The sequence below is a fragment of the Eulemur rufifrons genome, chromosome 19 (genome assembly GCF_041146395.1).
Source record: "Eulemur rufifrons isolate Redbay chromosome 19, OSU_ERuf_1, whole genome shotgun sequence".
NCBI lineage: Eukaryota > Metazoa > Chordata > Mammalia > Primates > Lemuridae > Eulemur > Eulemur rufifrons.
The window spans coordinates 36423112-36451055 of NC_091001.1; the positions used below are offsets into that span (position 1 = coordinate 36423112).

Genomic DNA, 27944 nt, shown 5'->3' on the forward strand with positions numbered 1-27944 from the left:
TTGCCACATGTGTCCAGCTGCATATTTATTGCTTTTGGAAGAAAAATATTCTATAAACACAAAAATAACCAAGGATGGATGTTTGAGAGATCATCCCTTCTTTGCTTAACGGTTGTCAGGACCTTGTATACAAAAGGGTACAATTAATAAACTATCAAATTTGCTGTAATCATAAACCAGACAGCAATATTTTGTTTGCATCAGAGGGTCTTATTCTGGGATTTCACTCTCAAATGGTTTGAAATGACTGAAAATTGGACCACGTTTGCTTAGTGTTTGAGAAACATTGCTCAGAGTTACGTAGCCGACCAGTATGCCTATTTAACAAATGATCAAACTTTTCACTTTTGGCAAGTTAAATATTGCCTGAAGAAAATGGACTGTGTTTTTAATGCCCTGGAGGTGTTTCTCCACCCCAAGTATTCCTTTTTCTTTCTGGGATAGTTCTAACATGTTTTTATAGGAATGGTCATATGAGAAGGAGCCCGTCCCTTGCTGCTCATGCACACTGTATACTCACCCTGGAAAAATGCAGTGTGCCTGGCGTGGAGTCTCATTCTTGTCCCTCTTTGAAAGGCTCGAGGTGTTGCCTGGAGAGCCGTTGACCGCAGACACCGTGTTTCCGACTGTGTGCTAATCCTTGTTCTTGGGAGCGAGCCTTTCCCTTTATCCTGCTCTCTGGGTACCTGGGCAGCTGCAGGGTGATCTTTTCATCTGGGAGAAATGACTTGTCCTAAGGGACAGTGGCAGTTTTTCTGTGCAAGGTCAGATTGCAAAGTCGAGGTCAAGGGTAATCCCCTCTTGGCCTCTAATCTCAGATTTCCAAGTCTGCTATCCCTCCCTTTTGCCACTGTGGTTTCTGCCTATTTGAATTCATGAATCATAAAAGGGAGCTCATGGAAAATCTTTTTATAGAAATGGACATATTGTTTCTATGCCTGCCTTTCTATTTTGGGGGCAAGGAGAAAGGGAAGATGCAAGGCTCGGTCACACGTTTGAAGCATACGAAACAGGACAAGACGGGGGTTGTGACGCCAACTCCTACTTGTATCCAAAATCGAGATCACTTTTTCTGACAATCCACAATAAATGCACTTTTAAAGGCGTGGAATGCATTCAAACAAAAAAAAAAACTGCAGCAACTAATGAAAAAAAAAGTGTTATCACTGAAAATTATGACCGTTTAATGGGTGAGTTTCAATTATCCCCCCAGAGGAAACAGCCACCTCTTGGCTAAAGATGACACAGACAGCGGGACGGTTAAAGCCTTTGTACGCACGGCGCTCAGAGAGTGCTCACTGGGCCCTGGGTTTGCTCTTCTTTTCGACAGGTTGCTGAAAAGCCGGGTGTCAAAATGACAGAGCGCTTTGACTGCCACCATTGCAACGAATCTCTCTTTGGCAAGAAGTACATCCTGAGGGAGGAGAGCCCCTACTGCGTGGCATGCTTTGAGACCCTCTATGCCAACACCTGTGAGGAGTGCAGGACGCCCATCGGCTGCGACTGCAAGGTATCCCCCGAGCCTCGCTGGGCCCCGGTGCTCCCCCAGAACCATGGCTTCTCTGTGTGGTGTGCGCTGGAGCCCTGACCCTTCCCACCATCGTGCTGTGTGTCTCGAGCTCCTGCTGACGGGCTTGGACCTTCCTGAGCCTCTCCCCTCCAGCTGACTTGGTCTCTGCCCACAAGCACTCAGCTAGGGCCTCGGCAGGGCATTTGCACTTAGTGTCCTCAGCACAGTTCCTGTAATCGAGTTATTAGTGCCCTTCTCCGAGCGCCCCCCTTCCTCCTCGTACTGTAACTGTCCAAGGGCAGCTCTCTCTCCTGTCTGTTTGCCTTGGTGACTAATGGAGCGGGTGCTACTCAGTAAATATTTGATGAGTGAATGTGTAAATGAGAGAGCCAGAGTTGGTTCCTAGACAAATGGGCCCATAAAAGCACTAAAGTCCTTGGAATACTATGGGCTCTTCTGCTTTTAATGGGAGAAGACCAGGGTGTGTATTGTTTCTTTTTAGTGGGGGGAGGCTTACAAGGAAGGAATTAACGGCTTTCCTTGGATGTCACAGTGTGGTTCAGGAGAGGCCACTGGTCATTTGTGGGGACTGACCAGTGGCTGAGGGTTGTGAACCCTGGCCCGTGCTTCTGGGCACCTCCTTCATCTGACCCCAACCACTGAAGGACACCCTGGGGGCCATGATAGCTCTAGAACCCCTGATCTCGTCACCAGCAAGACAGCAGCTAGAACACACTAGATAAGTCCTGCAGGTGACTGCTATCCGGAGAGCCACAGAACTGGCAACACAATGGGATCACTTTGGGATCTCCAAGGGAATTCCCAGCCCAATGTCTCTTTTCTTCTCTGGTCGCTTTGTATAATGCCCTTCAGGAAATTCTGTTTCTTTCCTCCCTGCTTATAAATATCAATACACAACTGCTGACTGATTGACTTAGGTTGTGCCTGCAGTTGGGCCATTCTAACACATCCAATGCATATTCCTTATATTTCTTTCTGTGTCGCCTCATTCCTAAGAAAGACAGTCATCAGAAGGCTGCACCATCAATTTCTATTGCTAGGTATTTGGTGAGAGTTGAGGGATGACTTTGATCTTGTGTGGAAGAGACCTTTGCCCCGAGCAGAGATGAAGGATGCACAGCACGGCCACTTGAAACCAAGCTGCAGCCGTGCGTCATTTGGCTGCAGCAGGAGTGTTGTGCCAAGTGTAAAAGAAACGCAGCTCAGCGGTGCTATTGGGCAAACTTTGAAGTGTGCCGAGGTTTGGCTACCTTGAGCAGAGATAGCTGATCTGGCTACGCTGAAAGTTGCATATTTTTCTCTTTCCCACTTTGCCTGGTGCATGTCTCGCTGCACCGGATGAGCTCTCTCAGTCCCTTTTCATTTATTTAACAGGCCAAGCATTAGAGCTCAGCCGCCCCATTCCATGCCAGTGTCTGTGTCAGTCACTGTGTGGGTAGAGGCCAGGTACTTGACCTTTCTGTTCCCGTCTCCACATCTATAAACAGGAACGCCCCAGGGGCCCGCTTTGCAGGGTGATTGTACCATGTAGATACGAGGCCCTCATGCTCTGAAGAGCCACTGACAGGCTAGGTGCCAAACCTCCACTTTCTCCTGCCTGTGCTTTGGGTAACATGCCCCTTCCACACACCTCTCAGAAGCCTTCCCACCTCTCTTCATCAGTTTTCATTATGGAAACATCAGGAAAAATGCCCAGTTTGAGGAAGAACTAGTAGGCAGAGAAAACCATCCCTATTTTATGAAAGCTTTACCTGGAAAAGAAATACTTAAGTGGGTGAGAGGTTCAAATCTCATCTGACAAAGAACAACTCGTTTAAAGGAAAGATTATCCTCCTTGACCAGGGGCTGAAGTAAAAACAAAACAGAAGTCACTGAGCGTTTCTCCAGTAAGATTTAGTGGAAAGGCGCTTGGAACCAGTCACCCTTCCACAGATACTTTATGAGCAAATAAACAAGAGTCCCCCAGATGGGGCCAAAACCAACAAGGCTGCCCCAAAGTCAGGAGTTAATCATGCTGAACTTTTCAACCCAGCTGAACGTTTTAAAGATGTGTAGGTGATGTCATGTGGTTTTTCTATATTTTGGAACAAAAGGAGATGATGAGTTGAAGTTAGACCTTGCCATTTGGGGCTTTTGACTATTTGGGGGTGGTTTTCTTGACTTTCAAAAACAATAAGGTAGTTGATTTTGTAGTGGAAGCAATGGTAGGAAAAATGTTCCTGTTTTTTCTGGAAGTAAAGCCCAAAATCCTGGCAGGCGAGGCGCCTGATAGAGCAACTGAGCTCTTAGATCTGGTGGCCAATCTCCTTCCTTAAAATAGCACAGCCATCGTGGGCCTCGGTTAACTCTTTCTGAAGTACGTGTTTATATGTGTAATTTTAAAATATTGGCAAGCCCATGGGAATTAGGCTTAATTTTGAGAGTTACTGACTGACTTAAATTAGACAGGCAAGACTTCAGAGCCTGTTTCCATAGTTAGCTTGTATATATTTGAATATCGTTTATATGCAGCCACTCAATTGTACTTTATTTCTATTAAGCTACTCTGGGAAAATTCTGTGATCTCAAAGGGTAAAAAGCATTGATTTGTATGGCCAGTAGTTGAGAACAGGAAATACTAAAAATTTTATGATCCTCTGACATTACACCCTTTTTGAAATTTTCATGGGACACTTGTTGATACTAGCAAAATATTTTTATAGTCTTATTACAGTCTGCAGGGTTTTTTTTAGGGGGAGGGAGATCTACCTTAGGTCTGGGCTTCAAAAATCCAAGAAACTAAAGAAAAAAATAGGCTGACTAGTAACTCCAGAGATGGCTACTGGTACCATGCATTTAACAAATTGGTGATTTTAACAAATTCTGGGCCACACTCCTGGCTCAGACTTTGAATTTTCCATATCTTTGCAAGCAATGCCTTAAATTGGACAGCTGCCACACCCACCCATGTGCCTTTGCTCCAAGGAGGAAAAAAATAATAATGAACAAAAAACCATACGCACATCTAAAACTAGCATTCAGGGTTTAGCTTCCTTCCATTAGTAGTCATAAAAACTACCACACATCGTGTGATTACTTGTTCCAGACACTTGTAAATGCCTTAATTGCATGATCTAAATTCTTTGTAACACCCTATGGGTAAGAACTTTTTCATTCTATTTTATAAGAAGCCATTGAAGCTTAGAGAGGTTGAGGATCTTACCCCGAGTTAGGGGGTTAGGAAGTAGCCGAAATAGAATCTGCTCCCAGATGCAGTGGGTCCTCACCCAACACGCCTGGCACCTTGCAGCCTCGGGCAGGACCCTGTCTTGATGACTCTCGGGTCAGATGTGGTCAGTCCTCTGTGTAAGAGGTGTCTGCCTGGTGTCTACCAAGTGACCTGTGATAAAAGACCTTTGTCCTGAGCCCCTTCAGATCGTGATGCCTGTGCTGCAGAAACGATGCTCAACTTGTTCTATAACTCTTTTTCCAGCGTTGTAGTTAATTAAATTGGAAACATTGAATTGATCAAATTGGCACAAGTCCACCCATCAGACTGTAAAGGTCTCTCAATTAATGTTTGGTAAAGTACAGAAAACTACAGAGGTCTCCTGGCAGAGAGCAACCGGGGCTCTCAAACAGGAAACTGAGCTTTTCACATATCCAGGTGTGAAATCTAGATGCCCCTGTTCTATTTTGGAAGGTTCCTGACCAAGGCTAGTGACAGGCGTACGCTCAGTTGGAAAGCCCCGTCTTTCCTGTTGACACCCTGCGCAGGCCTCTCCCTCGGGTCTTTCTGGACCTTCTGGGAGGAGCGGCTACTCCAATCGTATTCCCACAATGCAACTTGCTAACCTGGCACTTTTTTATTTGTTGAGGCAATTCTTAAAATCTTAATGAGTGAATCACCCTTTTAGATTTTCCGTGTAGAATTTGTCTGCAGGGTTCGTAATGAGCACCGAAAATGTGTATTTATTTGTACATTCTCCCAAGGGAAAAAAATATGTTTTTTAAGGGAAATTAACCAAGCAGAATCCTCAGGATTAGGAACAAAGCTGACCGGATGGGTTTCATACGAAGGGCCTCTCAGCCCAGGAAACCAAAGGGTTCTCTGCAGGGCAGCCACAGAAGGGAGCAGACCCCCAGGAGTGACGTCATGAGATTCTGGAGCCAAACCTGCCTGGCTTCAGATCTGGCCCAGTCTTCTACGAGCTGTGTGACATGGACAGCTTACGCCACCTGTGGGCCTCAGTTTCCACGTCTGTTCACTGGGGTTGCCCGTCTCACAGGACTGTTGGGGGAACCACATGAGTCGTCATCTAGGGAGACCTGGACAGGGCGTCACTGAGTAAGTGCTGTCTTGTCTGCCTTGTCCATTTGCTTGTGAGGATTAGAAAGAATACCCAGCTTTAAATGTGATCGCCTGACAATCTCAAGGCATAGAACATCTTTCCAAAATGCTAAGCACGGATGACACGAGAGTCCATTTATTTTGGGGAATGGTTGGTTTGGAAACTCGGCAGCCCCACGTCCGCCAGCCCAGGGGAACGGGTGCCAGTGGCTGCTTCGCTCTGGGACGACCCTGTGCCTGGAGCCTCCGCCAGTGAGCACAGCGGCCAGGACCCCCAACGCTGCTTTGCCCAGGCCCAGGAAGTCTCCATGGGAGACACATTTGGAGCAAAGCAACAAGCACGGCCTGTGTTGGGAATGTTTCTGAAATGGAAAAATATAAAATCTGAAAGGAAGTGTGTGGGCCTAATCTTACATGTTTATCAACATTTAACTACAATTTATGACCTTTCTATGAGTGCAAGATTAGCTTTGCATTTTTTTTTTTCTGGGAAGTGTAAGAGATTTTTTTTTTTCTTTCTCTTTTTTTTCAGTCTCTCTCTAGAGGTCTTTAAAACCAGGATATTTCTAGGACATTTTAAAGTTCTTGGAAAAGTCTGTCAGTGAGTTTATATTTCCTAACTTTGTGCCTCTTGGCATCTCAGTGCTGCCCGTGTTGTGCTCTCCTCGCTGCTCACAATGGAGTGCTCCATAAACAGCGAAAATCGGTGTGGAGCTTTTCTGTTTGGAGAGGGCCACTTGGCACCAGATCTTCCCAGGTAAATGTTCAGAGTGAGCCATGAAGCCCAGATTTGGGCACCTGCTCTGATCAATTATGATCTGGCTTCTTGGCCTTTTGGTGTTTTTTCCACTGTCTCTGAGCTCCAGGGAATCTGGGGCTAAAATCTTGCCTCTAGCTCAGACTCAGAGGAGAACACCACGTTGGCCAAAACTCCAAAAAAAATCAAAGCTGGCAGTATTGAGTTACCTTCCTCTTACCATGAAGTCTTTTCTCGCTTCCTCCTTGCTGTGGACTTTCTTAAGAAGTGAGTCCAGGAGGAAGCGGTGATATGAATGTATTAACTTGACTCAGACTTCTAAAGAGAACACAAACTGAGAGCCCAAGAAAGAATTACAGGGAAACCTGAGCGCCTATGAGGTAGATGTGGGTTTCCAAATGGGATTTTGAAAGAGAAGTATAACGTAAGCGCCTCGCAACGCCGTGTGGACCGGGGCGGTGTGTGGCCCGAGGAGTGTGGCAGGGCAGGTGAGATGGCAGCGGGGCCTTACGGCTGAGCAGGATTTTGCCTGTTGGAGAGGAGGGGAAGGGCACCGCAAGGGCACGCAGGTGTGCGCGGGGACCGGAGCAGAGGGTCAGGCTGGAAGGCACATGGGATCAACTGGCAAAGGGGCCGACGTGCCAGGTAAAACCAGGAGCACAGTTTGGCTCCGTTGGATCATTGAGGGCAGCGAGAATGTTGCAGAAAACACAGCTTTTTAGCATTGTTACATTAAATTTGCTCGGCTATAAAATGACAATAAACCTTTACTTCATAGAGGTGTCATGTGGCTCAAAATGGCATGAAAAAATTAAGAAAAAGAATTTTAGATTTAAAAGGGTCGAGGAGATGAAAAAGCACTATCCAAAAGTAGAGTGGGAGTGTTATTCACCTGGGCGCTTTACGGTGGCAGAAATTCTGATTGATATTAATGTCTTCATAAGGAATTGTGGTTTCGGCAAGCGACACTTTGCGGCACCTGTTTTCATTAGCAGGTCTGATGTGAATAACGGCTGATTAACATCCAGGGAGCAATTGCAGTATGACAGCGACTGGTGCAGATGCTTGGCACGCCGTAGCTCCTTCAGTGGTCACAGCCAGTCGTAGGTACATTCTTCCTATTCTCTGGGTGAGAAGTTGAGGTCGAGAGAGCTTCAGTGACTTGCCCACAGTCATGTAGCTGGTATAGGAGAGAGCCAGGATTTGAACTTGGTCTGTCTGGCTCTAGGGCCCTTGAGTTTAACCCCTAGGATGAAATACCTAAGCACTTTAGTCACAACCTCCTGGGATCCCAGAGGGCACTCGGCCCAAAGTGGTACAAGAGATGAGGCATGTGGGACCGCCACACTCTCCCACCTCGCCTGCCTGCGTGCAGCAGGCGCTCAGATATTGTAGGCCCGGAAAGTTCCTTGCCGTCTACAGCTAGAACAGTGGGGTGGGCCAATTCCATTCCCACTGAAGACCCACCAGCAAAGGTGGTGCAAGCTTATTTAGTGAGTATTGTTATTTATTGTACACCACAAAACTAAAGACCATAATCATACATCGCTATTTATCTTCAGGGAAAATAGTTTCTGTTAGAAGGGTCTGAGAATTCTCAGACTTCCTTGAATCGACAATTCAGCTACAGCACATTCACACAGGCACGCGTGTGTATAAGATAGAGAGGCGGACCAGGAGAGAAACATCGTGCAAGTGAGTTCAGACGGCCCCAGGAAATGATCGCGGGAGAGCGGGGCCCTAGTGAGGATGGCGCCGTGGAAGGTGCTCTGTCTTCTGTGTCTCAGGCCAACCCTGAGCTCTGCCTGCCCCGCCCGGCTCTGCTGGGTGAAGGGTGGGAGGAGGAGCACTTCCAGGCTCGTGCCACACCAGCCGGAAGTGGAGGGCAGCTTGGGGAAGGGCAGAGGTGCGGTGTTGGGCACTCAGAAGTAGCAGATGAGGTGGAGGTCGCGGCACCTCGGAGAGGACCGCTGAGGCTGAGGGCTGGGCCTGCGGGTCTTGCTTTGATGGTAACAAGTAGGTAGTACCCACGTTTTAGAGGGACAATTTCAAGTGTCAAACGTCTCTGTCAACAAATGAGTCTTAAACTGTAGCTCTTGTGTTTTCATGCCTGAAATGTTAACTGTAGGAAAAATGGATTTCCGCAGTGCCTTTGATCCACGAGAACATTTTAACCACCATTTCTGTGCCTGTCCAGCTGCACTAATGCACCCTTCTGTCCATGTGGGGACTCGCTAACCAGGGTGGAGGCTGTGGGGACATCTGGTAGCTTCGCTCGTGTGATGTTGCCCTGGGAGGTGCCTCCCTCAGTTTTCCCTGAAGGTCAGCCCCCCAAAAAGGCACATTTCCTAGAACTCTTGTCTCCTTTCCTTCTCTTCCCACTAATAACCATGACCCCTCCATGCTCAATGCCTCTGCTCTGGGCAGAGAAGCCACCTGTGACAATAGACTGTCTTCCAAGGAGCAGGTCTCCGACTCTTCCTCCATGCCTCCATGCCCTGCTCCTCTGGTTCCTCCCGTCTCAGCCGGGCGGTGATTCACTGATCACGGAAAACATTTTGCAGCTTTTCCACAAAAGAGCAGGCCTTTTTGAGGTGACTTGTCTGCACAGAGGGAACGCAGCTAATTCTGAAAAAGCGTTTTCTCTTGCTATGTAATAATCAAACCTTACTTTTTAATTTTTTTAATCGTGGCAAATTACACATAAATTTTACCATCTTAACCATTTTAAGTGTACAGATCAGTTTTAGTACGTATATCCACATGGTTATGCGACCAAGCTCCGGAACTTTTTCATCTTGCAAAACTGAAATTTTGCACCTATTGACCACTAACTCCCTGTTGCGTACTCGTCCCAGCCCCTGGCATCCACCATCCACTTTCTGTCTCTGTGAATTTGACCACAAATTCACAGTACCTCATGTGAGTGAGATCGTACAGTATATATCCTTCTGTGACTGGCTTATTTTTCTCAGCATAACGTCCTCAAGATTCATCTGTGTTGTAGCACGAGCTGGAATTCCCTTATTTTTAAAGGCTGAATAAAATTCCATCGTGTGGGTGGACTACATTTTGTCGGGCCATTCAGCCTTCAATGGTCAGTGGGCTGCTTCCACCTTTTGGCTACTGTGAATAATGCTGCGGTGAACATGGGTGTACGAGTGTCACAGGACCCTGCTTTGCTGAGTCATACGCTAATTCTAGTCTTAATATTTTGAGGAGCTGCCATACTGTTTTCCGTACAAAATTTATTCTTAATGTGTGTATTCCACAATCAGCATTATAACAGTGACAGCTTGATTAAAAACTCCAGTGCTTTTTAAATCAGGCTGATTTCTGTTCTTGGTGGACAGGGCTTTAAATGGACATTTGTTCAACTTCCTTTCCTTAAAATCTAAACAAAGACAGTGCTGAGTTGCATTCATCTGGATACAAAACATGGTATTGAAAGTTGTGAGAGCTTGGTTTTTTCTAAATTTTTTTTCAATAGATACACACAGATCTCATCAAGCCTACATTTTTTGAAAGCAAAGACCCTACCAGGATTTCACCTGGTGTGGTTCAATGGAAATAGAGTCCTTTTGAATCAGAAGGACTTGAACTTGAAGCCTGGCCCACCTCTGTGCCAGGGGTGTGACTGTGGGCAAGTTACCGAACTTCTCTGGGCTTCAGTAATCCTTACCCTGCAGGGCTGCACAGTGCCTGGAACTCACAAACGTGGTCTTAATTATCATCACTAGTATCCTGGATTTCTTTTCGAAGATGGGATGTGTATATGGAGAGAGTGGAGGGCACGCCTAATCCTAAATGCTGACTATGTCCGTGTGCAGATTATGGGCTTTGCAGTTTATAATGCATTCACATATATAGACAGGGACTCACATTAAAGTCATTTGTACTTTATTTCATTTGTCAAGATAACCAAGGAAGCACAGGTGATTTTTCCCCCAAATTTTTGAAAATACTTTAAACATGCAAAACACAAGTTAGTCCTCTGCCCACCCCTGCCACCCAGTGCATACATCCCTCCGTTTGAGTTCATAAGGATGGAGAGGCCGGGCATTTCGGTAAGTTGAGAGGCAGTACCTATCTCAGAGGACCCACAGATATCCAAGGGTGCTGGGCTCGGGCGAGGCCCAGTCTCGCAGAAACAAGGGCAGTCAGTCCTGCTTTGAGAGTGTTCTGTGCTCATCTTGCTTTCTCACTTTCATTCCTTATATTGCGTCAGCAATACGCCTATCCCAGGTGCTCGAGGGAGCAGACTTCCCACAGGATGGGCCCAGAGGGACCAGCACACAGCACACCCCTCACAGTGAGGTCACAAGTGGGACTGGCTTCAAAGTGTTTCAACAGTCACATTTTTAAAAATTTCGTGAATGAAAACAAAATGTGCAAAGCAATCAACAAATCAAATAATTTTAGTTTGGTTTGAAGTTCTGGGAAAACATACACACACACACACACACACATACACACACACACACACACACAAAATGATATTTTAGCAAAAGAGAACTGTTTGTTCCAGTTGGATTCCAAGTTTAGTTGGTGTTTCTAACTTTCTCATCGAGTTGAGGATATGTGTTTTCACATCCTACACTCGGCATAACTCCAGCTCTGACGGTGTCAGTAACAGAGATGTCTTGGGCAGGATGTTCTTGATGGCCATCTGCGTGAGCAGCACTCCTGCTGTGCTCGACATACCTACGATCTGGAAGCAGGCCCAGGAAACTGTAGTGGCCTACAATTCTGTTTCTGCCTCATTAATAAATGGATGATGGTTTTGAGTCAGAACTGGGAATACAAAGAAAGACAGTAATAGAACAATATCCTTTATGAGGTAAAGCTGGATATAAATAGGTTGCTATTTTAATTTTGTATTGGTACTTTCAAAATGCTATATGTCATTTTAAAAAGGCAAATGTGCATCAGGCACGGTAACTCACATCTGTCATCCTAGCACTTTGGGAGGCCAAAGTGGGAGGATCTCTTGAGGCCAAGAGTTCGAGACCAGCCTGGGCAATAGCAAGACCCTGTCTCTACAAGAAAATTAAAAAGTTAGCCGGGCATGGTGGCACTCGCCTGTAGTCCCAGGTACTTGGGAGGCTGAGGCAGGAGGATTGCGCAGGCCCAGGAGTTTGAGGTTGCAGCTATGATGATGACACTGCACTCCAGCCCAGGTGACAGAGCAAGACCCTGTCTCAAAAATAAGTAAATAAATAGAAGACAAATATGGGAAGGTCTCCTCCTGTTCTTCAGACAAGATCAAGGGTAGCGTGGAGTTGACAGTTTTCTCTCTGGTTCCTTTCTTTTCTCACCCTTGACTTAAAGGCCTCTCCGTCTGCCCAGTGCCTCTCACGCCTGGGCCCGGTGTGCACCTCCTGTGGCTGAGGCCCAGTGCAGCTCCTCGTGCTCCCACCCCAGGCCCGTCCCAGGTCTATCCATTTGTCGCCCTCAATCTGGGCATGTTTCACTCTGACGTTTAAAATCATTCAGTGGCTCTCCACTGCCTTCGTGATAACGGAAACTCTCAGCAGCCATAAAAGGCAGCCACATGTCCTGGTCCAGCCTGAATGCCAGCCCCTACCTCGCTCTGTGTCCCTATAGCCGGATACCCACCCCCCCCGCCCCCAGCTCACTGCCATCCACAGGGCTGCCACAGTGAGCTGGTGGCACTTCCATGAGAAGTCCCTGTTGACCCCCTTCCCACCAGCTAAACCAGGAGTCCCTGGGCTCCTCTGAACATCTCGATGCCCAGGGCTTCTCTGCCATGCCTGTGACCATGAGTGGACCAAGCTCCTGCAGCCGAAGCATCCTGCAGTCTGCTGCTCTCTCACCATATGTGGTGTGGGAAGCACTGATAAGTTTTCATGTTACCTGTTTCTCTTTATTACAGGCAAACCCAAGGGGAAGCCATTTGTTTTTCAAAAACATCTCTCTCTCTCTTTCTCACTTTTACTGTCTCTCTCTCTCCCTCACACACACACACACACACACACACACACACGTATACACACAAAAGCATGCATGCATGTCTTTCTAACCTGTTGCTCCAGAAATGCAGCAGGAGGAAAGCAGCCCAGCCTTACTGACCTCAGCAGTCAGGTGGTCATGGTGCATGAACGCCCTCAGGCCGCGGCCCACCTACATTCCTTGTTCTTCCTGTGGATTTGCACCAGGCCCCTGTGTTGGGGGTCTGAACCCGCCTGTCCTGCCTCTGACTGTCTTGTGTGGTCTGGCCCCACAGGACTTGTCCTACAAGGACCGGCACTGGCACGAGGCCTGTTTCCGCTGCTCGCAGTGCAGGAGCTCCCTGGTGGACAAGCCCTTCGCTGCCAAGGAGGACCAGCTGCTGTGCACGGACTGCTATTCCAACGAGTACTCGTCCAAGTGCCAGGAATGCAAGAAGACCATCATGCCAGGTCAGAACACGCGCCCTTCTCACGTGTGAGCCAGTCTAGCTCCAGGCCTTGGTGTGAGAGTTCCTCTGACCCACTGTTTGCATTGACTTGGTTCCAGACAGTCAGTTGACTCCCCAGTTTTTCCCCTTGAGCACTTAAGCAGCAGGGGCACGATGGGGTCTATCTCTGGGAGGAATGGGAGCTTTCTGCTGTGTGTGCGGGCGGGGTTATGTAGTGAGTGAATGGTGGAATTCCCCCAAAAATACATCTCCCTCTTCAGCCCTCACCTTTCCACCAAGGGATGCCTTCTCTTTTCTTCCCTTCCACTTGCTGAATTTGTACTCGCTCAGTTGTTTCAGTAAGCATGCATGGTGCCCGAGTGTGCCACTGGGCTAGAGCTGAGTGTTCACAGGGTGTGTGCCTACGTGTACACCTGGCCCTCTGCCCCCGTAGGGTGGATATTCTAGACAGACACACCAGGAAGGGCACAACCGCACCTGGGCAAGTGCTGAGGATACTAACACGTGCCTTGCTTGTCGATGGGGGAGAATGGGATTGTGTTCCTTGTGGGGTTTTTTTAGGGGGGATTGTTTGTTTTTTTTTTTCTGTGGGAGAGAGTAATCTTTTATTTTTAAAAAAACAGAATGAACAAAAATATATGGAATTTCAAAATACAGAATTAAAAAAATAAATCTTCTTAGACTTGTCTAGCAATGGGGGTGAGGAGGGTAAGGCAGAGAGGAGCCTAAGATTTTGACCCTAGACAGCACTGACGGTGGCTGGTGCGGAAGTCTAGTAAGACCAGTAATGTCCTCTGCATGACCAGTAAAAGGACAAGCGGAGGGTAGAGCTGCCAGATACAGCAACTAGAAATACAGAACACCCAGTGAATTTCAGGGGACTTTTTTTAGTCTGTATCCCACTTGGGACCTATGTAATCTGGCATCCCTACTAGAAAACCACACAAAGCCAGAACCTCTGCCCACTGGGATGTCTTTAGGAGAAAGCTGAATGGGGTGAGGCAGGCAGTAGCAGATCACTGAGTCCAGTTAAGTAGGGGAGAAACTGGCTGGGGACACAGACTTCAGCGAGTAGGTAGATAGGATTTAGGGAAATGTTGCTTGAAACTGGGGCATGTGGCTGAGACCCCCCCACCTTGCCCCCAGGAGGGAACAGACAGATACTGTGAAGTCAGGCTCAGGTGGGCAGGAGTGTGCACAGGTGAGATTCTAAGCCAGGGGCCCTCTAGCTATTAATGATTGATACATCTGAGTGTAAATGCCTCAAATTGCTCGGGAAGGTATCCTTCTTCAAAACAGCTACTTTAATAGTAGGGGAGCATCCTTTAATCCTAGGAAAATTTAGAATTAAGGGAAGACATGTTAAGAAACTCTCATACTAATGATGTTGTGTTAAATAATCTGATAAAGTATATGTGAAGTTTAAAGAAAATTTGATTTAAAGAGGACATTAACCTTGTGATTCTGATTTTAAAGTACGCAATTGAATAAGTTGATATAGGCTTGTGATTGTAAATTGAAATTTCTTATAAGCTATTTTGACATTTAAAATAGCTTATGATCCATCATAGGGATGAGTTTGATTTATTTCAGCAACAATTACTTGAGAATTTGAGGCTTGTTAGTTGAAGTACTTAACAGGATAGCAATTATATTAAATTTCAAAATGTAGTTTTAAAGTTGAGTTTACTGCATTGGTAAATGAAACCAGACACAAACAAAGACCCCCTTAAAAGTGATTTTTAAAAATCATCCTCTTAGTGAATGCAATGATAAGGTGTGCATAAAGAACTTAAGTGGAAGGTTTTGAGTTTGTAGCTTCAACAGATTGAATATTAATTTTTGAAAACAAGGTGACCTTCTGAATAGTCCTGTGTCACACGGTGGCTGGATTCCCACTGACATGGGAAGAGAGAAGCAAGGCTCAAGAGATGATTTGGGGTTAAATTCTGACTCTTTAGTGGAAGACCCTGCCAAGCTACAGAGTTTCTGTTTTATCGGTTTGGTTTGTTTTTGGCAATGAAGAAATGCTGAAGAGTTTTGAGTGACAGGCTGATGCACAGGCATTATTTTAGGAAGATATATTGGAAAAGAAGCAATAATTTTTTTAAAAGGTGAGGGGATAATTGGGCCTTCAATAAGATGGTTTCTTATTGATACTATATTTCTCTGGTTAATACAACTTAAAAACCACTGGAGCATACCATGACAAGGAAAAAATACCCAGGTTGACACAGCCCTGCTGGGGAGCTGGAAGGGAAGACAGCTGGAAAGGCTGCGTGGTGACTTCAGAGGGGGCAGCTCCAGGCAGGAAGGCCTCCTCCCAGGTCATGTTGACTGCAGGTGGTGGAAACCTGGGCCCCCGTGCAGTGTGACAGTGGGAATGGGAGCCAAAGCCAGGCGACCTGTGGTCCTGTCCCACAGGGAAGTGCAGGCAGAGACGCAACAGTCCCATAACAATAAGAACCACAATATTAATTGAAAAAAAAATCAAATCTTTGCCAGTTTTCTGGACAAGAGTCAAAGGAAGCTTCCACTGGTGACGCCAAGACTTTAACCCTTATTGCCAGCTAGGATATAAAAAATAGACATATTTCCTGGGTGTTTCAATTTTTCACCCATTGACCTTCTGTGTTAGTCAGGTTTTCCAGAGTAGCAGAATCAACAGGAGATATATACATACACAGATAAGGGGGTGTGTGTGTGTGTGTGTGTGTGTGCGCATACATAGATTTATTTTAAGGGCTTGGCTCGTGGTTGTGGAGGCTGGTAGGTCTGGAATCTGTAGGCCAGCCCCCTGGCTGGAAGCCCAAATGAGTTGAAACTGCACCTCCGAATCGTGGCATCTGACTTCTGCAGGGCAGAAAGCTGGAAACCCAGGCAAGGCTTCTCTGTTGCAGTCTGGAGAAGAGCTCTTTCCCCCAGGAAAACCTTAGTCTTTGCTCTTGAGGCCTTCAACTGATTAGATGGAGCCCGCCCCTGTTGTGGTGGGCTTAGCACACCTAACAACACATTCACCGCAACATCTAGACTGGTTTTGACCAAGCACCTGGGTACCATAACCTCCCTAGTCAAGTTTGACACATAAAAGTAACCATCACACCTTCGATTTTTCATGGTGTTTAATGGGGAGAGGAAAAAAAAAAAAAGCCGTGATTATTTAACAAATTAAAGTCTAACGCTTCAGCTCTTCTGAAATAAACTGTATTGAATATTTGAGAATTAACTGGTCCACAGCCTCTTCTATTAAGGAATAAGGGAGGCTGGGGTGCACAATTCTAGATTTCAGGCTCTGAGGGAGAAAATGTGTAATAGCACAGCCACGCTGCCAGCCACCGAGCACAGGGCACCGGTGCTCTGCTGCGATGCACAGTCCTGTTTAATCCTCACAGTGTCCCCTGACCTGGATCGCTTTATCCGCATTTTACAGATGTCTCTCCCGGCAGAAATGGACTAGGCACCAAAGGCACGGTGTCTAGAAAACTCCTGGAATGTGCAAAAAAAAAAAAAGCACCAAAGCACTTGCTTGCATGCATTGGTTTGATTTTTTTAAAATGCTACAACCAGTTCGAGATGAATAGAGGTCAGAGCGTCAGCATGGCTTTTGCAGTGAATTTATATTAATATATAGGACAAGAGGCTTGTCCCAAGGGAAAAAACTCACCCACCCACCCCACACCCCACAGCCCACGCACATCACTTTCTTGGTGCTAGTCAGGAAGCTAGAATGCAGTCAGGAGCCCAGTGCTGGGGGTCACCAGTTCTCCTCCGCCAGACATGGAGCCCCCTGTAGCACAGGTTGCTCACAGATGCCGCACAGCCTCTGAGGAGGCTGAAGGATGGACACTGTCTCTAATCCTGCACCCGAGTTTCCGGTTCCTCATCTATCGTAATCTGAATAAGACCCCTTCCTCAAGACAGTGCCCGTCCAACTGCCAGAGACACCCAGGGCTGGGAGCCTCTTTGCTCTCAGCAGAAGGAATTCTCCTGCCCCCTGCTGGCCACATTGCACAATAACTGCACGGGCCCGTGGGCATTGCTGTCAAGGGCACCTTGCAGAACCTCCCTGGGCTCCCAGTGCCCAGTGCATCCCCTGGGTGTACAGTTCCCCAAGATTGGTGTGATGTGAGACTTATTTCAGAACTTGGCAAGAATGCACTGCGTGGTCTTGCCTGGGGTCTTCGGTGAGAGTCCTAATATTCATTGACAATATCCTTTGGATTCTGGGCTGCTTGATCAGAGGGAAGGGCAGAGATTCGAAGAGCAAGTGACAAACGAATACATGGGAAAAGAAACCCCTGGAGGCTGAAGAAGATCATTCTGAAGTGTACATCAAAGTCCTCCCATTATTTTTACCTGAATTTCAGTTGCTAAATGCAGTTTTTGGTTCAGGATGCATCACCCCATGACTGAATTCCATACACTGTATACCTTGGCTTTGGGGTCACTGTGTTACCACCCCATATAACCTTTCATGCACTGCACCCCCCAAAACACACACTCTGCATATTATATAATCTACGGAAGTGGAACCCAGATGCCTGTCTTGGAAGTACAGGAAGCTGAGAAGTGACCCAAAAATGACATCTAATGGAATCATCATATAATAATTCTCAGCACATTCCTAACTGAGACACAGACATATCCTGACCAGCCTGCTAAGCAGCTAAAGTACAACCCTTAGCTCTGTCCTTTGGACCATATTGTCTTTGGACGCAGAGCTAAGGACTGGTTTACAGACTCCTGTGCGCTGCCTGTGTTATCTCAGCTGCTTCCCCTGGTCTAGAGCAGGCAGCCCCCCTGTTGGCGTGACTCCCCTCACTCCCTGACCCCGAGTTGGAATTGGGACATAATGTGCTCCTCGTGCCACAGTCCCCAGGGGTTGGCAAAATTTTTCTATCAAGAACCAGATAAATATTTTGGGCTTTGTGGACCACATAGTCTCTGTCACAACTACTAAACTACTTTGCACAACTATACAACTGTACACAACTACACAACTAGTCTGCTGTGGTAGCATGAAGCTGCCATAGACAATGGAAGCAAATGGATGGGCGTGGCTGCATTCCAGTGAAACTTCATTGAAAACACAAGCAGAAGTCTGGTCTGGCCTTGGGCCTTACACAGTGGACTGGCCCCCGAGCTGGCCCCAAGTATTTGGAACACTTTTCTATCTCTTCATCCATTAATCTCCTTTTCCCCAAGCCTTTCTTTTGCTTTACACAAAGGGTACTTGCATACATCTCTGTCCTGAATCATCTCTTTCTGTGAATATACACACTTTTTTGGAGTAAACTATGAAAAAAAAATCAGTCAATACTGAGCATTTGCTGCAAATCAAGCTCGGAGGTGGTGGTGAGGGCTGAATTCTCTGGGGCTTCTTGATTTACTTAAAGAAATTATAGAAACATCAAATGATAACAGTTATTCATAAGAAAATGAGATGGCACAAGATTAGAAAATTACTACATGGGATGTACAATACATGTAGATTTTAATTATAACACTTAGCTCAGTGTGTAAAACCACTAAGACACATCACAGCTTGGCTCACACAGCCAGTTGTGTAAAGTGAGTGTTGCAGGGGCCGCTCGCTGAATCAGGCCTGGGGCTCCAGGTTCACTCACACCCCGGCCATTTCCTTCCCACTGCGAGTTTTAGGGCCTGTCTGTTAGCAGCTGTGCTGCAAGAGAAGGTGATCTCTGTGCTCCACAGAATTCATGCTCCGTAAGGATTCGTCTGAGCTATGCCGGATTTCTCTTCATATTTTGCAATGCTGAGAGAGACTTAACTTTTTTTCATTTAGCATTCCTCACCACCATATTCAACAAATAAACGTTAAGTACCTACTGTGTACATCTATTGTTCTAGGAACTGGGGGTACAGCAGTGAGCCAAAAGACAAAGCTCCTGCCCCCACAAAAGAGGAGTTGTCCCCATTTAGAGGTGGGCCTCTGAGAGCTGCAGCGACATGCTCTGGTCTCAAAGCTAGACCGTGGCAGGGTCTGGAGGCAGACCACTGGGACTCCACGCCAGTCTAACCGTGATTCTGCCGTTTCCTCCCTGGCCCTGATGACAGGCACCCGCAAGATGGAGTACAAGGGCAGCAGCTGGCACGAGACCTGCTTCATCTGCCATCGCTGCCAACAGCCGATTGGAACGAAGAGTTTCATCCCTAAAGACAATCAGAATTTTTGTGTGCCCTGCTATGAGAAACAACACGCCCTGCAGTGTGTTCAGTGCAAAAAGGTATCTTGGATTCTCCCTTGGCCCTTGCATGTTCTGGTTGGTTTGCCTCCAGGGCCCCTATTGGTTCTCCCTTTCTGAAAGAAAGGACACCTGTGGTACTTGAGTGGCACGAGAGCCATGCCAGTCCTGCCTTACTCTCATGTATTTTATCCCTTGGCTCTGAGTTCTGGTCCTTCTTTCAAAGACATGAGCACTATGCTGTGCTCTGCGATCAAAATCGTTTAGCCCTGCCTTCTTCTAGACCATTTCTAAATACTTCCTCGTGTTTGTGACTTGATGTTAGAGGGAAGGGGAACTCACTGTCTCAAGGCTGTTTTTGTTAGCTCTTCTCCCTGTATAAACAAGAAACCAACTGCTAAGCTTAGAGAGGGAGAGAGAGAATATGAGAAGAGAAGTAAAGGAGAAAAGATCTGCCACATGGATAGAGGACAGATCATTTATTAAACGTATCTACTTGATTATGTGCTGTCTCTCTCATGGCTTTGTCAGGTTAAAGAAAGAAAAGGAACAAGGACAGGTTAAGTCTCACTGTTTAGGTGTGAGGTGGCCCCCTTATAGGAAGCCATCTCACTCCTGCCTACCCTAGTGTCCCTGATCTGCACCCCTCAGAGTGTAGCTGAGGTTTCTGCTAGTCTTATACGTGAACAACTCCACGTATGTGTCTCCACCCTGTTAGGATTTGTGCCAGTCTATTGAATGGCACCCTCACTGCTACTGTGGCTCTGGGCAGTGCCAGCTGCAGAAGACTGTGCCTCCCTCCCTTTTCCCGGCTCTGCTGGCCCACCTGCCACTGTTGCACACTTAGGACGCCTGCCCTTGCTGCTGGTCCATGGGAGAAATGTTCCCAATGTGCTACCTGAACCTGCCTGGCCTGGCCTAGAATGTCCCCACCTTGCCTGCAATTTCACAAAGTGCAGAGTACTTATACTAATTTTTAAATTTTTTTAGAGACAGAGTCTCACTCTGTTGCCATGAGTAGAGTGACATAGCATCAGCCTAGCTCACAGCAACCTCAAACTCCTGGGTCCAAGTCATCCTCCTGCCTCAGCTTCCTGAGTAGCTGGGACTACAGGAGTGTGCCACCATGCCCAGCTGATTTCTTTCTATTTTTAGTAGAGACAGGGTCTTGCTCTTGCTGAGGCTGGTCTCAAACTCCTGACTTCAAGTGATCCTCCTGCCTCGGCCTCCCAGAGTGCTAGGATTACAGCCATAAGCCACCATGCCCGGCCTGATTTATGGTTTAATGAAAAGAATACAGGATAGAAGAGAGTCACTTATAAATTTCTCTGGGTCTCAGTTTACTCATCCATAAAATGGAAATAATATCTTACTTCGTAAGCTTTTTGTAAGGACCAAAGGAGGATGCTGCAGTGTTCAAAAAATGAAAAGCAGCCAGGCGCGGTGGCTCACGCTTGTAATCCTAGCACTCTGGGAGGCCGAGGCGGGTGGATCGCTCGAGGTCAAGAGTTCGAGACCAGCCTGAGCAAGAGTGAGACCCCGTCTCTACTAAAAATAGAAAGAAATTATCTGGCCAACTAAAAATATATATAGAAAAAATTAGCCGGGCATGGTGGTGCATGCCTGTAGTCCCAGCTACTCGGGAGGCTGAGGCAGTAGGATTGCTTAAGCCCAGAAATTTGAGGTTGCTGTGAGCTAGGCTGACGCCACGGCACTCTCGCCCAGGCAACAGAGTGAGACTGTGTCTCAAAAAAATAAATAAATAAATAAATAAATAAAAAGCATAAAAGTGCAGCTGTGGGGTGCTCCCCTGCTCCCCCTGCCACTTCCACGGCCAGTGTCTGCCAAGCTCAGGCCACCTGCACTCCTCTGATAGCTTACTCAGCGCCATCAGGCACCCATTTTTTAAATGAATATGAGAAGCAACATGTGGAGAAAAACACTAGATAAAGTTGAGGTACTGATCAGTTCCATCACGTCTGGCTTTGCAGCTTCTCCTCACAAATGTTCTAAGACCCCAAGATAGGGTGAGAGCAAAGGCTTCGGGCTTGTTTTTCCCAAAGTTTCTAAGATGCCCATCCCTTCCTGCGGCATCAACAGGTGCCAATCCCAGGTGTCCTTTGAGCCTCTTTTTCCTACCATGAGCGGCTGCAGAGATGAGCTGGCAAGCGGTGTTGGAGGGGTTGCCACCTGCCAGGCTTCCTAACGAGGACTCCCCAGAGATTTGCTCCTTTAGCCCCATCACTTCCACTTGGCAGATGAGAAAACTGAGGAGCAGAGACCTTTCTCAACGACTGGCCCCAGCCACAGCGCTGGTGAGGAGTAGGGGTAGGGTTCAGACTGTCTCCCTGACAGTCTCTGGCTGTAACCTCTCCACTGCGCCACCCCCCTGCTCACCCGCGCCTCAGACTCCCCAGCATCGCTGTGAAGGGCGGAGGGCAGATACCAAGGGCCAGCGTCATTAGCAGGAAAGCCAGAGGCTACGACCCTGGTGTGGAAATATGTGGAGAGGTCACAAAGGGGCGACTGTGAAGCTTGCAGAGCAGTTTCTTAGTAATTTTTAACACACTGGACATTTTGGGGGTGAGGATCTTGCATCCTCCAGTGGCATCAGCTGAGACTGAGGACATCTGCCAAGAACGGAGGCCACCCTGACTCTTCCTCTTGCACCCTGCAGCCCATCACCACGGGAGGGGTCACATACCGGGAGCAGCCTTGGCACAAGGAGTGCTTTGTTTGCACTGCCTGCAAGAAGCAGCTGTCCGGGCAGCGCTTCACAGCTCGAGACGAGTTTGCCTACTGCCTGAACTGCTTCTGCGACCTGTATGCCAAGAAGTGTGCTGGGTGCACCAACCCCATCAGCGGTGAGTGTCCCAGGGATCCTCACTCCAAAGAGGGACTGGAAGGTTGAATGAGGCCTAGCATTTTAGCACGTGAACATGCTCGTATCCCTAGACTCTGCAGGCCTCACTAAGCCTCTGAACATGGCAGACTTTTCTGCCCTTCCTCTCCATGGTCCACTGCCTACACCTCGGGCTGACTACTTCCTCTCCAGCCCACTTGATCACTAGAAACCATACGGCCAGTTCTCAAGGTTACTGTTTCTGCTTTGGGTTAGATTCTCTCCAAAACTGCAGTCTAAGAGTGACTGCCCGTAAGCACAATAAAACTGGCATTTTCAGGCTTAGCAGCTGTACTGTGTTCTTAGAAGAGCTCCACAGCATCTTAGTAGGACTTTCTGCCACAAGGCCATAGCTGTATGAGGGCAGAGAGTGCATTCTAAGTTGTTTTTTCATATTGTATCCCCCAAAGAGTTTGGCCAAGTGAGAGCCCACAATCTAGTTGTCCGGCAGACCAGGCGCTGGACTAAGCTACTAAACATGCCAAAGAAATTCAGTGGCTTTAGGCTAAAGTCCTTTAAGTGGTTACCACATATGGCTACATCAAGCAGTGGCTGGATGGGGAGAGAAAAGTATAAGTAATCTTTAATGTCACAGGAAGAGTTCTGTGATGTGGGATTTCTAACCTTGTTGCATTCAGCTGACCAGTTCGTCCCTATGGAAGGAAGATAGCAGACACATGAAATACATAGTGGCCTGGCCACATGTAACCATGCAAGCGTGTTTATATACCCCTGTGTGCCTGTCCTTGACTTTCTTTTCTTTAGGCCTAGAACTAAGTTCACCTAAGTCAGCTAACTCACCTTGCCAGGTCACTAAAACAAACCTCCGATGTATAATCCAGAGCTTATTACATTTCCACATGAAATTAAAATATAAACAAAAAAAATCACAGCATTTAAATTTCCATATGTTAAAATATCTGTTTCTGGTCACATATATACCATTTGGGGGGGAAAAATGCAATCTTTTACCATAACATGTTCATCTTTAATGCTGTTTTCACAGTAATTTCTGTTGTGGTAAATGGTATAATTAAGCTTTATAAAGTGATATGATCTACACAAAACCACTTTTAATTGTAAAGTATTAGATATGGATGTTAATTGTAATTATTATAGCACTGAAAAGAAAAAGCACTAGAAAAAGAAGAATAAAACAGAAGAGTTAATTCTCTGAAAAGCAGAGACCAATGTTCAGGAACTTACAGAGGAACTTTGAAGTTGCAGCTGATATGTACTTTTACCACATTTCCAAACAATTGTACAAGATTGAGAGTTTAGATTAAGTTTATCACAGGTCCTTACTACTTTTCCTCCTTAAGAAAATTTAAGTTATTTTTATAAATAAATTAGAAGTTGATATTTTTTTAGCTTTTTATGTGCAGTGATGTTTAATTTACACATAAATACAGTCAGTCCTCATTATCCCCAGAGTGTGAATTTGCAAAGTCACCTACTTGCTAAAATTCATTTTTAACCCCCAAATCAGTACTCAGTGCTTTCATGGTCGTCCGCAGACATGCATAGACCAGTGACAAATTGGAGCTGTTCGATGCACACATTCCCAATCAAACAAGTGACACTCTGCCCTCTTGTTTCAACTGTCATACTGGAAATAAGTGTCCTTTTCACTGTGTACTTAGTGACACATTTTTTGCATTTTTGTGATTTTTGTAGGCAATTCTGCTCTTTAATAAGGCCCCCAAGCAAAGTTCTGCCTAGTGTCCCTAAGCGCAAGAGGCTGTGATGTGACTTAACAGAGAAAATACATGTTAGATAAGCTTCATTCAAGCATGATTATAGTGCTGTTGGCCATTAATTCAATGTAAATAGATCAACAATATATATTAAATAAGGTCTTTAAACAGAAACACACATAAAGCAACATTTTGCATTGATGGGTTGATGAAAATGTGGTGACCAAAGGCTTGCAGGAACCTAACCCCGTTTTTCTCTCAGGAGCAATGGTTCAATATTTGCTAATTCAATGTTCATGGGGACGTTATGAAACATAATTACCAGAATAACCAGAATTGACAGTATATACGTCTTTACTTTAGGAGGATTCATTCCCTTTGGGCTGTCTTTGGCTCTCATTTCCATCACTTGTCCCATTTGCTGGCGTTTCAGGGCAAAAGTGGAGCTTCTAAAAAGGGACTTCCAACCTGGGACAGCTGCCCTGCCCAGCCCCTGTCACTAACATCCTTCTTCCTCCCCCGCCAATGCTCCTCCTGCCCCAACTCTGCACTGTAGCAGGACTTACTAGAAGTGAGAAGAGAGAGACATGGAATAGTAGACATGCCAGGGCACCCTCACAGCTCTGTCTTACCTTTGCTGCTCAGACTGAACAACATGCTGAGAAGAAAAACAACCTCCTAACCCTCTTACAGCCCCTGCCGCTAAAACAACTGAAAATGTCACCTAAACCACTGGTTTTCAAACTTGTCTGCACAGCGGAAACTGGGGAGCTTTAAAAATGACTGATACCTAGGTTGTGGTTTAATTGATATGAGCTTGACCTCGGTACTGGAATTTTTAAAAGCTTCCCAGATAACTCAGATATGCAGAAAAGTTAGAACCACTGGTCTAAACCACCCGTTGGGTTCTGACGCTGGGCCAGGGCATTGGGCACTGAGATCTACAGGTCTTTCACAGCTTTTGGTGGTCTAGAATGAGTAAAGACAATCGATGTTCTGGTAACATTGGCTGTTCCATGCACCTTTTTTTTTTTTTTTTTTTTTTGAGACAGAGTCACTCTGTTGCCTGGACTAGAGTGCCGTGGCGTCAGCCTAGCTCACAGCAACCACAAACTCCTGGGCTTAAGCTATCCTCCTGCCTCAGCCTCCTGAGTAGCCAAGACTACAGGTGCATACCACACCTTGCTAATTTCTTTTTTTCTATTTTTAGTTGCCTAGCTAATTTTTTTCTATTTTTTAGTAGAGACGGGGTCTCGCTCTTGCTCAGGCTGGTCTTGAACCTCCGACCTCAAGTGATCCTCCCACCTCAGCCTCCCAGAGTGCCAGGATTACAGGCATGAGCCAATGCACCCATCCCTTTGTGTACCTTTTTTTAGAAGCTGTAAGATGTTTAGGAAAAGAGTTGAAAAGTTTTGCCAGTATATACTCTGGTAGCAGAGGCAGTGTGGTATTAGAAGTGGCACAAGAACTTGCATTACAAGACCTGGGTTCAAGTCCCAGCCCTGTCACTAACTTGCTGAGGAGGAGTCATTCTGAGGTCTCCACCATGTGCAAGGATTTAATGCCCAACATCAGCCTGGAGTCTAATTAAGTTACAGTGGGAACCGTTTGGTGAATTACAGACTCCTCATGTTAAGTCTGAGACTTCAGACAATTGGAACTGGAGTAGTCAGTGTGGTTACTTTGTTTTTAATATGGTTGATGACAACCATTTCTGGAAAGAACTCTTTGTAATTGGAATCCATGAGCCAAATTTTGCCTAGGATCAATTATAACTCTGAGATAAGCCCATAATATTTGATTCTATTTTATTTCAGGTGGTCAACTGTAGCACAAACCAACTATATTATGATATTTGATGGGAAGTAATCATCAAACACAAGTCAAGCAGTTGAATGAGTTGAAATGAGTTACTTTTCTTGTTTAGAAATGTTAAGATGGCTTTGGCCACTGCCTCCACATCTGCATAATCTGCTCCCACCCATGTTAACAGCCCCCTCTTCCACCACTGCACTCCCCTCACTGAGCCCCTCACTCCCATCCAACTCTACCAGTTAAGTTCATGTTTCTGGAGTGGGTCCCAGGATCTGCCCTCCGCAAGAATGTCCCTCCCTTCCTTCCCCACCCACATACCACTCTTCTGTGAGGCCTTTCCTGGCCATCCCAGAGAGAATTAACCTTTTCCTCTTCTACACTACATTCATTAAAGCAAAACATGTTTGAGCACCAGACATGAGGCACCAGTGAAGGCATAAGAGAAACCTGCACCCTGTTCTCACAGTTACATTTTGTGGAAAAACATACAATAAACAAATACACACAATCGGCACTTTGATAGCATTTATCACATTGTTTTGGAGCTATTTATGTATCTCTTTCTTCTGATGCTTATGAGCACCTCAAGGCTGTGCACAGTATCTGGTTTATATATGAATTCTCTGCACCGGTCACTAGAAACTCAGATGATCCATATCACAATCGAAACTTTGAAATGGATCAAAAGGAATTCCTTTTTCAGTCTCAGCTACATGATTCTATAGTCAATACTCCCTCTCTTTCTTCATCCAGTATTTTTTTTCTCTGTTAACAGGACTTGGTGGCACAAAGTACATCTCCTTTGAGGAACGGCAGTGGCACAACGATTGCTTTAACTGTAAGAAGTGCTCCCTCTCATTGGTGGGGCGAGGCTTCCTCACAGAAAGGGACGACATCCTGTGCCCTGACTGTGGGAAAGACATCTGAAGTCAACACAGTGAAATTACTGCTTGTGATCTAATACACAGATTCATATTATTTCCTTTCTTAGCCAAGCAATACTGTGTTCTGGTTTCCACCAGCCACACCAAGACTTTCCTCTTGCTTCTCAGTGATATTCACGTTTGTATAAACCTTTAATCCTTTGTACTAGTTCAGTCCCAAGGAAGGAGAAAAGCCTTATGTAAATCCTGGGTGGGAAGATGGTTTGGGATTTTTGTAATCAAGTAAGGCAAATCCAAGTGTAAAAATCCTTTTGAATGTCTTTATATATATCTTTCTCTCACTACGTATTTAATTTTTAAGTGCAATTAACATATGTCACAAACTTGAAAGTTTTCCTAACTATACAAGGTAATGAAGAGTTGGTATTTACAGTTCTGTAACTTCCTGTCATGTCAAGCCTAAGATTATGTGACTTATAATAAAGTTATTCAGAACACAATCTTTTGCCAGGCACAGTGTGTGAAATAATGATTAACCATTGAGGTTCTGAGTCCATGTGAGATGTTAATGCATGGCCCAGTGATCACTGTATGAAGTGCAAGACCTGATGGCCTAGGGCAGTGTTAACTGAAATTGCATCACATCCTTTATTTAAAGGAAGCCTGCAGTCGGAACCACGCATCTCTGCTTTGCTACCTTCTTTCTTTCCCCTCCCCCGCCTTTCAGAATATAATGCTCTGTATTTGATGCAGTAACACAAGCTCCAGAATATGCACAGCAGAATATGAGGCTGATGACAGCGAAGCCAATTTTCAGGTCACTTTTCTTGACAGAGCTTGTCAGCTCTGTTCCATTATCACACATCGGTATCTTACCCTGACCTGCCTTCTCTTCCATAAAGGGGAGGATTGTAAAAGGACACAAGCCACTTGAGGCCAGAGACAACATCTTGTTCATCTTTATATTCTCAACACCCTAGCCACTGAGGGCATACTGGAAGCCTTCAGTGTTTCTGAAAAGAAAAGAAAGATAGTAAAGAAAGTCACTGCTGTAAAAATAATACTTTGAGCTCCCAGTTTGGCAGTAGTATGTAAAATAATCTTGGAGAACACAGTATACGATTGGGAAGCACTGAGCCAATTTGTGGGATAGAGCATTGCACAGTTCTCTTGAGAACTATAGCATAAATGACCTTTTATCCTTCGTTTTCTTAGACAATGCAGCATAAAATGATATGCTATGCAACAGAAAAATTCAGTGGAAATCAAGTCTGATCTATGCTGAGCATATGTGAAATCAGTTTCTTAATCTGGGTAACAGTCACTGTTAGAAATGTTTGATAATGTCTGAGATGGGTCTTCTGGATTTATAGTTGACTTGAAGTTTTGCTTAAAAAGAAT

The 27944-nt window shown here is 45.9% G+C and overlaps 1 protein-coding gene across 4 annotated transcripts in view; it reads left to right on the top strand.

Moving 5' to 3' along the window:
• FHL2 (four and a half LIM domains 2) overlaps positions 1–27040 on the top strand; it is a 67661-nt gene extending 40621 nt beyond the window's left edge. For all 4 annotated transcript variants that reach the window (XM_069494435.1, XM_069494436.1, XM_069494432.1 and 1 more), the window contains exons 2-6: positions 1331–1510; positions 12866–13040; positions 19118–19287; positions 21923–22109; positions 26435–27040. In XM_069494435.1, the coding sequence (XP_069350536.1) occupies positions 1355–1510; positions 12866–13040; positions 19118–19287; positions 21923–22109; positions 26435–26586 (840 nt within the window). In that variant the 5' untranslated portion in view covers positions 1331–1354 and the 3' untranslated portion in view covers positions 26587–27040. The remainder of the gene's footprint in view (positions 1–1330; positions 1511–12865; positions 13041–19117; positions 19288–21922; positions 22110–26434) is intronic.
• The last annotated feature ends 904 nt before the right edge of the window (positions 27041–27944 follow it).